The following is a 13,789-nucleotide window of genomic DNA, read 5'->3' as shown; positions in this document are numbered from 1 at the left end:
TGCGGGAGCGCACAGCCACACCGCGTGCCACGAAGCTGCACACGCGGCCTGTGTGTGAAGCAGGTGGTTTACCCCCGCCTTCCGGGTGAGTTAACTCAGGTCCCTTGGCCACAGCTCAGGGGCCAGGAAGCTGTGTGGCCGATGCCAGCCCCCCACCCCTGTCTGACGCAGGGCTGGAACTCTGAACTCAAATTAGACCTTGCTCTCCAGGTCAGCTCCCCGGCACCTCCTACGGGAAGCCCTCCCGGTTTCCCTTTCCTCCTCCTGCTGTCTGTGCCTTTGTGGCCGTCCCCATGCCCTTTAGCCCCGTGTGGCCCTCGTGGTGGGAGTGGGTGGAGGGGCCCTGGCCCGCGCAGCCCCTGGTACGGTGGCCCATCTGCATGGAAGTGTGGTGGGCTGGAGAGAGGGACATGATCCCTTGCTTGTCTGGACTGTCGGGCTGCGGAGCCGGAGAGCCGTTTTTAATAAGCAAAATCCGGTGCTTCAAGGCCTTCCAGCCAATTAGCAGGCGGCCCCCAGGTGACTCTTTGAATAATTAAATGGGCCCGCCAGAGCCTCGGGCTGTGGTTTGATGGGCCTCTGAAGTCCGCCCGGCTGCCGTTTCCCTGGCAAACTGGTACGACGCGGGGTGTGGCCCAGTGCCCTGTGGCCCGGGTACTCCGGTGCCTGCCGCCCACCCTGCCCCCTTCTGCTCACCCAGCACCTGCCTGGGCCCCCATCACACCTGGTGAGGTGAGGCTGAACCCCACGGTGTCCCGGGGCCGGGCCCCGTGCCAGGCCCTCCGCAGGCCCACTGCACCTAATTCTCAGGCCGCTTTCGGAAACTGTGTCCTGCCCGGCTGGGGGAGTGACCTCTGAGGGCTCCCAGCTAGTGCCAGCGCCGTAAATGAGGCGCCACTGTCCGCCACACGCCCGACTGGGGCGGCCGGCTCGTCCCAGTTTCAGCCCCGGAATTCCCGCATCCTTGGTATCGCCCTCGCCAGGGGCCGAGTCTGCTCTCTGGGGGCCCGTGGGCTGGTCTCGCCCTCCAGGGTGGGAACCCAAGGCCCTGCCCCTTCTCTCGGACGCCCCGGGCCGGCCGAGGAGGGCCAGCGGCCCCTGCCTGTGGGGCTGCTCCGTGATGCTGCTGGTGAACGTGGACCTTGGAGGTCACTTTGCAGGGAGCGCTTTTCTGTGAGCTGAATTTCTGCTTTCCTCCCTGCACACGCCAAGTGAAGGATGGAGAAGCGAAGAGCCGTCTTGGGCCCGGGTCGCTTTCGTCTGAAGTGTGGAAAAGTAAACGCTGTGTCCTAGATTCCCTGAGTGGCGCTAGGTGGTTGGACCCGAAGCTTTCTTACCTCCCGAATATGAGTGTTTGTTTGGATGCCGTTTTTTCTTCCAGGCCCCCGGGGAGGAAGAGCTCAGCAGGGTGGGCTGGAGGGCCCTGCCGACCCCATGAGCCTGGGGCAGGGCTGGAGGCACCCGGGTGAGGGGCGTTTCCTAATTGTCATGGCAACCCGGGGTGGGCCCGCTGGGGCTGCTGCTCAGGAGGCCGTGGGGACAGTGGGGACTGCCTGAGTCCGAGGCCCTGGACTTGGAAGTGGACTCCTGGGATGAGCCCCCGAGAAGGGGAGGGAAGGTGACTCAGGCTGTCATATGTGGGACACTTGCTGGGAGCAAGGACCTGGGCTGAGAGGCTTACCTGTGTTATCTCATTTAAGCTTTTTTTTCATCCTCCCTATCCCACCCCTCTAGGTGGTCACAAAGCACAGAGGTGATCTCCCTGTGCTATGTGGCAGCTTCCCACTAGCTATCTAATTTACATTTGGTAGTGTATAGATGTCCCTGCCATTATCTCATTTAATCTTAACAACGACTACTGCCCCCATTCTACAGTTGGGAAAACTGAGGTTCAGAGAGGGAGGGTTTCCTGCTCAGGGTCACACAGTGAGTCCACAGCAGAGCCAGGACTTGAACCCAGATCTGTTACCCGCAGAGGCCTGGCTCTTGGTTCCCCCCACAAGGTCTCCCCGGAAATGAAGGTGACAGTGGCAGTGGGGTCTCTGTTTTGGCCTCTTGCCAGGGTGTAGAGCGATGGCTCTAGGAAGCAACGTTCTCCGTCCTGGTGGGCCATCTGCAGACAGCACGGTCATGAGATGTGCACCGCTGTGTGCCAGGAGCTCCCTGGTCTGGGGTGGAGGGACCCCCAGGGAAGCAGGCCCGGGAGCCACCCCATAGCCCTGCCTGGTGGAGCCCTGGGTTGGATTGGATAACACAGGGGAGGCCGCTGCCAGATAGCAGGAGAGGTCAGCACACTGAGTGCTGCGCCGGAGCTGGGTTTGAAGTGCATGAAAATCAGGCCGGGGCGGGGGTGGGGGGGTCATCAGCTGCTGCCTGGAAAAATAGGAAATCGGCGCCGACAAGTGGGTCGCACTGCCCTGGAACCCCGTGTCCAGGCCCCAAGTCCCTCAGCACAGCATGGGAAGAGGTGAAGCTGGATGAGTTCCCCTGCCCCCCGCAGAACCCGGAGACCTGGCACCTCCTCCCAAGGGGTCCTCTCATTGGCTCCTGGGTTGTCCTATAAATCAGACCTGCTGCCCGCCGTGCAAGGGTCTTCCGGTGTCCCCATCCGACTGCTCCTGGGTCCCAGCTGGCGCGCACCTGTGTTTGCCACCTTCATGCCGTGACCCCGGAGCATCGGGTCTGCCCCCTTCCCAACCACGTGTCCCGTCCCCACGCAGCCGTACACGCAGCTGCGCACGCGGGCACTTTTCAGATGCCATGGTTTTACAGCAGATTCTTACAGAGGTCCCGTGGACAAGGACCAGAGCCTGATTTATTGATCCCAGAGCTGCGTCCAAGCAGTGACAATGGCAGCCCCCAAGCCCAGCTCGGAGCAGGTGTCCAGGAACTACCCAGTGGCTGGGGGAAGGAGAGGAAGGCGTGGCTTGGAGTAAGAGTTGCGCCCCCCTCTGCTCTATGTTCGGGGGTTTGGGCTCAGCCACTCCCTTAGGGTGCCGTGTTTTTGGGCCTTCTTCCTCTAGCGGGGGACCACCCCCAGCCTCTGGCACCGGGGCTGTCCTTGTCCTGCCCACACACGGCCACGCCGGCCAAGCAGCCGGATGCTAACATTGACCTCGGGGTGGGAGGCGTAATTTGGTGGGACCTTGACGCAGTAGCTTGAGCCTCTCATCCCTGCCCCGCGCCCCTCCCCTGGGAGGACGGGGTGCTGGCGTGGATTTGACGCAGCCTGACGCATGGGCTCTGTTGGGGATTTCTTGGCACGTGGCAGCTTTTCTGCTTCCGGCTCGGGCATCCCCTTGATTCCCTCAGTGGTGCGAGTGGGAAACTTGGCTTCCCAGAAGCGGCACAAGGAAACGCGTCCTCAGGAAGGGTCTGCTGGGATAAGAGGAACCCAGCCCCGCCCTGACCCCCGGCCCCCCCAGCCCCGAGGACCCAGATGACCGCACTCTGGTGTCTGGCCCACCGTCATTTCTGTGCCTTTTTCTGCCTTACTCGGTTCGCATCCCCTCCTCTTCAGGAACAAAGGAACTCCACCATGAACGTCTGGATGTCTGGTCTAGCCGGGGAGGGGGAAATGAATGGCGGGGGTGGTAGATGCTGCACCGTAGCGCCTGGATCATCAGCCGGTGCCTGAGACAGAAGGGCGGAGCCAGGCCTCGTGGCAAGTGGCCCCAGAGTCACACCTGCTCCAGCCCCACTGGGGCTTGAAGTTATAGCTGGAATGTGGCCCCAGAAACGCCCTCTGTGCAAATGTGTCTCCTCGGGGTTAAGTCAGGGTCAGTGGTGTAAAGGCACAGCTCAGGGCTGACTTGGGTACCTCTGCGTGGACTCTCATAAGCGCTTCTTGAAAATGCTTCCTTGTATCTAATTGGGGGCTGTCACTTGTTGTTCTGGGGGGAAGGGACAGCTTGAGAATATCTGACATCCATTTATCTGTGCACCCATCCGTTCCCCAACGAATCCACCCCCCGACCCCAACCTGTCCTCCTGGCCACCCATCCATCCTTCCACCCCCATGCCCCCACCCACTCACCCATTCATCTGTCCATCAACCCACAAATCCCATCCCTCTCCCACCCACCTGTTCTCCCACCCACCCACCCATCCGTCTGTCTGTCCATCTGTCCATCCATCTACCCACCCATCCATCCATCTATCCAGCCATTCATCCACCCACCCACACGTCCGTCCGTCCGTCCATCCATCCGTGCCTCTCTAACGTCAGGCACCGTGCTGGGCAGAAGTGGACCCAGGCTGAGAGAGTGGTCAGGCTGGTGGAAAGCTGGTCAGGGGTGGTTTTGGGGGAACCCTCCGCTTCTGGGTCCTGCAGTCACATCTCAGCCGGGCCTGAGATTTCCTGTGATCGGTAGGGTGGGGGCCGGAACCTTTGGCAGAGTCAGGGTGACTGACGTTCGACTGACTTTTAAGAAACCAGAGCTCGGTTCCAGCACCCCGTCAACCACGTGGGATCTGGGTCAGCTTCCCGTTCTCCTGTTATCGTGGGAGTGACTTCCTGGCCGGGAGCAAGGCTGGGTCAGCGAGGGTCCCTCGTCTGCAGAGGGCCAGGGCGTCCTGATGGCCTGCAGCTCTCCCTGTGACCCAAAGACACACATCTGTCCTCCTTCTTTCTTGCCACGTGATGCCCAGTGGGGGATGCCACTGTCATGGTGATACGAGGAAGCGGGGGAGAGCCACGGGGAGGAGGGGGAGCCCACCACAGAGAGGTCAAGCTGGGCCATGCCGCGAGCTACTGCCATGAAGCCGCAGGTGATGGGGACCCCTGGTCTGGTGGGTCTGCCTTGGGACCTCAGACCCAGGGCCATGCAACTCTGTGACACAGCTGGGCAGGACCCAGGCCTCCAGCTGCTGGCTCAGTGGGCTCCCCAGGCCCCCACCCCATGGAGCACAGGCCCCGAGCCTTGGGAGTGGAAGCTGCAGGGTCCAGGCGTCCATCCCCACCGGACTGCCCTGCTGAGCACGTCAGCCTGACCCGCAGCAAGGAGGCTGCCAGCCGGGTCTCCTGTGAGATCGTTGGGAACAGACTTCCTACCAGAACACGTGCTCTAGGACATGGGGAGATGCTCGTTTCGACCAAAGGGGCGTTTTCGTCTCCATGGAGTTGGTTAATTTGGGCCCATTGCTTTTGAACGGGCTGGCAGCCGCCTCCTCCTGGCAGCACTCACCCCCCTGCGGCCCCGTCCTCCTGGAGGCTGGCCTCTGTGCCCGGCGTGGGCTGGTTCAACCTAGTCGGGACCGTGCACCTCGTCTGCAGGTCCCTGCGGGAGAGGCAGGAGTGGGCGCTCGCACGTGGGTGTGCGGGGGACCCCGGGGAGCCCCGGAGAGCGTGTCGGAAGCCCATCTCCTTGAGGGGCTGCTGCATGGGTTCCCTGTGCTGGTGGCGGGCGTTGGGGGGCCAGGTGTGGGTACGGCGCCGACCGCCTGCCCTTCCCATTTCCACCCCAATCGCTTCTTTACCCAGAATGCACTGTTCCATTTGCGGACCTGCCCCTTTCCTCCAGTTTGTGAACTGGGATCTCCTATCAGTCTCCAGATGAGATCCCAGTGCGGGGCGACAGAGCCGGTGGGCTCACCCGCCCTCCCCGCGAGCACGTGCCACGTGCAGGCGGTGCTGGGGCTGGTGCTGCGCCTGCATTCCTGCCCGGGCTCTGTGTCACCTGCATCTCACGCCCTAATGCTCCTCACCCGTACTGGCCGGCCCCCAGCACCTGGGCAGCGTGTGCCGGCTCCGCCCCTTTTCCCGGGAGTCAGGCCCAGGTTCATTTTGCAGTAGCGACAGGTGCGGCCCGAGACCCCGCGTTCCCAGGGAGCCCCTTTTCCTCCCCGTGAGCTCCCCTCCCACGGATTCTGAGCTGCCCAGGTAGACGCCTGTCTGCAGGTAACGACCCTGCCGTGCCGCCCTCCTCACACCGGCCGGGAAGCTTCCTGACGCCCGGGCCCTTCTCTTAGTCCTCCCAGATGCGTCTTCCAGGGGACAGAGTTGGCGGGGACCCTGGGCATCCCCCCAGGACAGAACTGGGAGATTTTCATGGAAAGTAAGGGTCTCAAGTCCAGATAAGTTTGGGGCTCGTGGGCCACGCTCTCCGTCTCCTAAAGACAGGTCCCCGTGCTCCCCGCCGAGGATGCCCAGGGGAGCCCACTTCCCCGTGCCTGGGGTCCCCCTGGTGTGTGGAAGCGGGATAGTCGCACGGACGGAAGCTTCCTGCTGTCCCTGACCCGGTTCCCTCGTTTGCCAACAGGGATGCCGGGGCCTGGGCAGAGGGGACCGACTTCTGGTGTCCGGGCCCGAGCTGGGCGTGGGGTCCTCACTGTAGGCACCTCCATCTGGGAGGTCCTGCATCACGCAGCCGCGTAACGTGCACCCCGTCTCCTTCCACGGGGGAGCGGACAGAAGCCCGCCTGCTCCTGCGCGCGCTCCGGGGGCCTGGCCTGGGGGGGGGGCGGTGCCACCGAGACCTGCTCACCCCGCCTGACGTCTCCTCTCCCACAGGCCCTTCCCGTCGGAGGAGACCGCGGAGAGTGACGATGACGTGTACCGCAGCCTGGAGGAGCTGGCAGAGTAAGGAGCCGGGCGGGGTGGCGGGGGGTGGGGTGGGCGGGGCTTCACACGGGCCCCTCGACGGCGCTGCTTTCGGCCGTCGGCCCGGGCCCCGCGGGGGTGGTGGCGTGGCTCCCCTGCCGGGAGGATGCGCAGTTCTTCAGCCCACCTTCCGGGAGGCTCCCGGCGTGTCTGCCGGTGGCGTGGCTGCGGCCGTCCTCCCCAGGCTCAGGCGTGAGGAGGGCTGGCTGTTGCCGGGCTTCTCTGTCGAAGCTGCGGTGGGGCTGGGGAGGTGTCCTAGCTCGGCCCTTGGAGGCTGTGCTGCGGATGGGAGAGGGCTGGCGTTTCCAGAGGCTGGGGCCCCCGGAGCACAGGTCACAGGCAAAGGCAGTTGGTGATGCCCGGTTGTCTCTGGCCTGACGCGGGCTGGGGCTGGGCCGAGGCCAGGCCACCTGGAGCCGCTGGGGCGTCTCCCCTTCTCCCAAGGCCCCGTCTTTGCCTGCCCCGGGTCCCCCCGATTCCTCTCTGCGAGGATTTCTTGCACCATCTCAGCAGCCTGGGTCGAGCTGTCCCTCCCCGGCCGTTTCACCTGATGGCCCTGGAGCCCCCCAGGGACTGGCAGGAATCGCTGGGTGGCGGCTCTTCCAGAAGAGATGGTTGGGTTCTGCGCGGTCAGCTGTGGCCGGGGGTGGGGTCGTGTGACCTGCTGCGCGGGGAAGGGGCGGCGGGGTGGAGCTGGCAGGGCCGCCCCATCCTGCGGGAGGGGGCCCGGGGCCCGGGAGATGACGGGCTTGCCCAGGCCGCGGGGCGGTCCCACGTGGCTCCTGACCCGGCCGGCCCACTGCCCTCAGGCAGGTGGCCGACCCTCTTCCCCGGATTCCTGCCCCTGGGGGACTCTTTCCTGTCTTTGTTCCCGGATAAACGGCTGTTCCCGATGGGAAGACTAGTGGCCTCTCGCTCCGTCTTACAGCACAGACTGAGAATAAGAATCCCAATCAGAGTAAGAGCCGGGACTTGCTGTGCACTTGCTGTGTCAAAGCCCCCAGCTGGTTCCCCACCCCCATCCAGGCTGCCTCTAGGATATGGGGCCTGGGCAGATATTCTCTGCAGGATCTCTACCCATTTAAATAATTTGAGCCATTGAAAACTCAGCATGTGGGCAGCAAGCCGGATCACATTATGTGATCTGTGAGTGAAACGCTCAATGGCCAGTGGGCGTAGCCGCCGCCAGCCCATCTTCCGGAAACTGGGCTGTGTGAATGGGGGCGACCCTCGGGACACCTGGTCGACCCCATGTGGGTCCGAGGGTGGAGAGCACCCTGGGGGGGGGCATGTGGGGCCCAGGGTCCACACGAGTCACAACCAGGGCCTGGGGCCCTACCTGGATGCTACTGCCCGGTCCCAGGAATCAGAGGAGGACTGGGAAAGTTTCAAGGAAGGTGCGCTCCAACCCACGGGGCCTCCCGAGGTGCGGGGCTGAATGAGTGGCTGCCCACCTTCCCCCGCCCCCCGTAAGGGGTGAGGAAACCGAGGCTCAGAGAGGCACGGCCGGAGGGAGGCCCCCAGGGGTCCCCACCCGCCCGCAGCCCCCTTGCTGGCTGAGCTCTGCGCTGGAACGGCTTCCCGCCCGCCCTTCCCGGCGTTTTCCGCCTTGGAGAGCCTCTCCCTGTCTGCTAAGTCCGGGCCTAAATGCCCCCCACTTTGGGGAGCCTCTCACCCTCCGTCCATCCGCCCGCCCAGCCGGCGTCCTCCCTCACGGACCCCACGCATCACGGAGCACCCACTCTCCTTGTCTGGCCTCTGGGGCGTTTGTGGGGCGCACTGTGATAGACCGGAAGGTTCCCGAGGTCAGTCCCTGCGTCTCCATGTCACTGCCACCCCCCAGCCCCCGGCAGCTGGCACCCCGTGCCCGCGGCCTAACAGCACATCCCAAGCGATAGCGTTGGGGGTGATAGGGGTGCACTGCTGGTACTTCATCTCCTTCTATCCGCCACTCCAGTCTCCTTGTGAGGTGTGTTCTAGGGGGGGCCCTCGCTTTACAGATAAGGAAACTGAGCCCTCGGGAGGGAAGCTGCTGGCCCATGTCACTCAGCGAGGGAGCAGCAGAGCTGCCCTTTTACCCCGAGCCTGTACCCTCACCTCCCCACCATGCAAAGTCAGTGCCCCCGCCCAGGGTCCGGGGAGCCCCTTGCCCAGTGCTGAGCGTCGGGTCCTGATCTGCCATTTCTCCCGAGTCACCCCCAAGCTGAGGCTGGGGGTCTCTGCCCTCCCGAGACACGCATGAGGGGTCAGCAGAGGCTGGGGGTTCCAGGATGATGGGACCCACGCCGCCCTCGTGCGGCTTCCTCTGTACCAGCCAGGTCCCCCGCTCAGCCTGTCCCAGTGGCTCTTCCACGTTCAGGTTGGAGGATTCCTGGGCGGTGAGTTGGCCAGCGACCCCGGGTGCCCATTTTCCCCTTTCTTGGTCTATTCTGCATGTGTCTGACCTCTCGCAGGATGGAATTCCTCTCGCGTGGAGAAGCCAGTCTGGGGGATGTGTGGCTTTGCACACAGTTCAATAATATTATTCCATGACATTAAGAGTGAGCCTCCTTAATCCGATGAGTTCCTTATGACTGCAGTTATTGCAAACGTAAATCATACATTAATAGGGGAGGGGAATGAATTTGAGCCTTGAAGTTGCGGTTTGGTCCCAGAGGCTCCAGGTTAATAAATTTTTCATGCTTTTATCCCCCTTCTCCTTTTACTGAAAATCAAGATTTCCTAGCATCCTGTCTCTGCAGACTTGGGATTCATATGTATCCATTATGGCAATTGACACGACACAAACAGAAATGTCATTTGTTCCCCGGCCTCCCTGGGGCAGGGAACGGGGCACTGGCCTGGATCTCATGCCAGGCAGCGCCAGGGAGCCAGGGAGTGACGTTTCCAGCAGAACTGGCTAATTCTTTCCTTTGGGCTCTGGCCAGGTGTCAGAAAGGATGATCACCTCGTGTTTCTAAGGGGCCCCTCGTGATCTCCTAGACCTCGGACGCTCCGCAGCTGTTTGGGGAAAGGCGAGCCTGGCGGGGGGTCTGGGCACCAGTGGGGGGCCGCCAGCTGCGCGTGGCCCCAAGAACGCCTCCGTTCGGTCAGTTGGGTCAGTCGTGTATGTGTTCAGCCGCCAGCGCGTGGCTGGAGCGGGGAGTGGGGAGCGTGCTGGGTTGCGAGGGGTGAGCGTGGGCATCTCTGCAGGAGAGATACGGCTCTCCCGCGTGGGCCCCCCTCAGAATCCTCGCCAGAGGCACCGTTCCCACCGGGCGTGTCTTAGCCGCCCAGTGTCGCCCCGGCGGGTCATTGAGGGCCCTGCAGCCTCAGCCCACGAGATGCTGCCATACTCTGAGAGCCCCCTTCCACCCACCTAAAGCAGGAGCACCGACTGGGCCGTGCAGGAGCCTCTGCCTTGTTCCCAAAGCAGCCAAGGGCGTCTCTGGGCAGACCTGGAGCCTCGGCTCTGGCGTGTCCTACCACCTGGGCTTTGGCGGGTTACCCGGTCTCTGTGCCCCGGCTCCCCTGTGTGTGACACGCGGTGTCGGTCGTCAGCTACGCTGCGGTAGGTAGCACAGTGCCCAGCGGGCACACCCTGAGCGCCCAGGCAGGGGAAGCGGCTCCCATCCTCCCGGTCTACCGAGGATGCGGCCTCTGTCTCCGGTTTCCAAATGGCCGTGGCAGCGCTGTCCAGGAGAAATCAAACATGAGCCGCCCGGGCGATTGTTAATTTTCTAGTAGCTGCACCAGAAAGAGAAAAAAGAAACAGGTGAAATGAATTTTAAGAATGTATTTTTAGTGCACCCAGTGTATCATCTAGTTCAGCACATAATCATTAACGTAACAGATCACGAATGAAGTAGCTGACATTCTCTTGCGGAACGTGAGTCCGGTCAGCCCACTGGCCACGTTTGTGAGCTTGCGGCCACGTGTGGGCAGCCCGGGTCTCGGATCCAGAACAGCATTCCGGGGGCCAGCGCAGAGCCCCCTGCGTTTGAATGGATGATGTTGAACTAAGATTATGTTCTCTGGCGCTCTGAGCTCACTTTTGAGATCCTTGAATAATGTATAATCAGATAATAGAGCAGCTGGTTGAAAAAATTAACACAAAATCGTGCCACTTAAAAAACGCTTCATCAGGCAAACTGAGCCCCAAAGGAGAGGCCTGTTTTTAAACTGCCCTGACGATTAGTACCTTTTGCATTTGCCTAATGGCTCGTCCCTCCCGCTACCCCTTGTTTCCTTCCAGGTGCTCCCGGGAACCTGGAGCTGCCCCCCCCTACCTTCTCATACCTGCCCGACTCCTGGGTGGGCCAGGGTTTAGGCATCTGCACTGGGGGAGCCCCCCCCACGGGGCTGGGAGTCAGATTTGCACACAGAAAAATGACACTCATGAGACAGTTCACCACGGGAGTCCAGAGCGGGGCCGGGTGAATGCCAGCTCAGAAATCAGGGAAGGCTTCTCAGAAGAGGTGACCCCTGAGTCTTGGAGCCCAAGTGGGAAGCGGCTGAAGGGCAGGGCTAGCGTCCCAGTGGAAGAAGCAGCCTTGCCAAGGCCTGCCCCCGCAGAGGCGCGGCAGGTTTGAGACACCGCAAGGTGCTTGCAAGAAATCAGAATTATCGAAGCACCCTGGGACGCGCTGGGAGGACCACGCTCCTCATACCAAGGAAGGCACGGCCTGCATCAGAAGGCCTGCAGAGACCCCCCAACTGGGTGTGCTTCAGTGCTGGGGGGTGCCCGGCGTGGAGGGGCTGCCTCAAAGTTATCCTTTGCCGGCTGGTGCCTCCCTGTCGAGGGGCTCTCCATCCTCACATGAAGTCTGGGAGGCCCGGCCCGGTTTGGGGACCGGCCGGATGGAGGGAATGAATCCAGCCTCCACGGAGCACACGGGGGTCTGTCCCCACACTGAGCCCTGTGGCTGAGGGGTAGAGGGGATTTGAAGCAGGTCTGACTCAGAAGGCCACCTGCCTGACCGCCCTCTCCGCCCCAGGGCTGTCTGGTAGGGCCCTGCGGTGACCTGGGCCCTGCGGTTCTCATTCTTACAGCTCTTCTAAGCCCCGCAGGAGCTATCCAGGCAGTGTCCACTGGGATCAGACCTCGACAGGCCAGGACACCTGGAGGGCTTCCTGGAGGAGGTGTTGCTGGAAGGGGATGGAGGGTACATAGGATTTGCCAAAATGTGACTTAGCAAACCTGTCCCCGCCCCCACCAGGCCTGCCACTGCCTTATTTGGGGCTGGGGTCCTGGGAGAGTCTGGGTCTCAACTGTGTCTGTTACTCAGGACCTGAGGGCTAGCCGTGCCGGCCCCAGAGTCACCGTGTGTGTGCAGCCCAGTGGCTCTCCTGCCCCTGTGGGCTAGACAAGGTGCCCAGTGCTCCCCCGCCCTCCCAGAGCTGGCTGCAGGAGTGTCGGTAGGTCAGAGGGCAGCCCGTCCTCACCCTGAGCGGTAAACAGGCTCGTAGCTCCTCCCTCTTCTGTTTATGGAGATGGAGAAGGAGAAGGAGCCGGTGCAACTGGTGCAACTGACAGCCCCCCCACCCCCACCCCGCGGCTCTGAGGCTCCCTGCCCTGCCCTCCAGGGACATCTCGCCCCTTGGTACCTGGGCCTGTGCAGTTTTGCAAGGTCCTGGCTGCTGTGGGGGCCCAGGGCTTCATTGACCTTGAAACCCCGACCTGCAGCACTTCAAGAAAGAAGCCTGTTCGTTCTCTGTGCTAGAGAGAGCACTGGGGCCCTTCTGAACGGATGCAGAGCAGATGCCCAGTTGCCACTCTGCCCTGGCTAAATATTTAAATTATGCAGGCCAGCAGATACGACACAGACTTAACATGAATTTTTAGTTTTAATACCTAGTTAACCCCGGGTCCTTTCAGGACAAGGCTGTCACAGCGATTCTGGGGTCTGATTTAACCCAGTCTCTGTAGGGTGGGGAGACCAGTGTGGAAGGATGTACACATTCATTTGACTGTTTTCAGGAAGAAAGCAGGGACCAGCTGGGCTGTGGCCAAGAGTCTGTCTAATAAAGGCCTCTCCAAATCACCCTCCTGATGCTAACTTCCAGGACCCCATGAGGATAAAGGCTGGGCCCTTTTTACATTATTTCCCATGTGTTCAACACAGATTTGACACACGGTGGCACTTAAGAAATATTCCTTTAAAAAATGAATAAGCGTAACACGTTGGATTTAACTATAAAAAACCCTGTCATGTACATAATATCTGCTGTATTGGCTACCAATCCCTTCTTCCTCTTACATAACCCAGCCCAGAGGTCACCTCCTGCAAGAAGCCGAGTGACGTGTGCCCCTTCCCCAGAAGATGAAAAAGTCCACCAGGATTATCTTTGTCACTGTGTTGTCATTGTTTTCCTGCGTTTGTCCCCCGCGCCCCAGAGGCAAGCTCCCTACAGAGGGTCCTCTGAAGGGAACAGAGCACAGAAAAGGCAGGTAACTTGAGCTGGGCCCTGCACACCATGGCAAGGCCCTGGACATCTGCTATTCTTATATTAAGGATCCAAGCATGGTTCCAGGTACCGTTCAGTGGGTCCCCCTGAGTGCCAGGCCCGGAGCTTTGAGTTTCACCCTGTTATCTCAGCCTTCTGGACCCTGCAAGGTGGGTGGCCCTGGCCCCATTGTGTAGTTGGGGAAATTAAGGCTCAGCGTGGGTAAGTGACTCGCCTGGGGTCACACAGCACACTTTACATGACAGAGGAGGGATTGAAACCCGAGCCAGCTGCTGCTTGGCTAGGACCCTCCCCTGGGCCTCATCCTTGTGACTGAGTCTGGCTGCTGGGAAGGCTCTTCTACTGCTTAGAAAGAGTCCCTGGAAAAGAGTGAGTTAGGCAGGAAGCACACTGCGGGGCGAGCCGGGCCCCCGCTGGGAATCTGGTAGCCACATCTTTGTCCAGGTGTGCCCCTAAATGGCTTTACAACCTTGGGGGACCATCTTGCCCCCTCTGGACCCTGCTTTCCCCATCTGTAGGGAGAGCAGCCCCTCTCTCAGCTGTTGTGGGGAGGGTCCGCTGAGGGCATGTGAGGCCGACCTCCCTAGTGTTAGCAGCGCCTTATGTCTGTCTGTCTGTCCCCACGTGCAGCCCATCCAGCCGACAGCTGGCTTCTCCCTGCCGCCCGCACTGCATGGTGCGGACGGAGGTCGGGAGATGTCAGGTGTGGTTTCCTAGTAACAGTTTACTGGTGATTTGGGA

General features: G+C 61.5%; 1 protein-coding gene across 14 annotated transcripts in view; it reads left to right on the top strand.

Annotated features, from left to right (window-relative positions):
• The window catches only part of VAV2 (vav guanine nucleotide exchange factor 2), a 180,279-nt gene that overhangs the window by 112,000 nt on the left and 54,490 nt on the right, over positions 1 to 13,789 (top strand). For all 14 annotated transcript variants that reach the window (XR_010841788.1, XR_010841787.1, XM_059073293.2 and 11 more), the window contains exon 4: positions 6,512 to 6,580. Coding sequence is in view for 12 of the 14 variants with exons in the window: in XM_059073293.2 (XP_058929276.1) it covers positions 6,512 to 6,580 (69 nt within the window). In the remaining 2 variants the exon portion in view is untranslated. The remainder of the gene's footprint in view (positions 1 to 6,511; positions 6,581 to 13,789) is intronic.

Source organism: Kogia breviceps, chromosome 8 (genome assembly GCF_026419965.1).
Source record: "Kogia breviceps isolate mKogBre1 chromosome 8, mKogBre1 haplotype 1, whole genome shotgun sequence".
Lineage (NCBI taxonomy): Eukaryota > Metazoa > Chordata > Mammalia > Artiodactyla > Physeteridae > Kogia > Kogia breviceps.
Note: the sequence above shows the minus strand (reverse complement) of the source record. Positions and strands in the feature narration are given on the sequence as shown.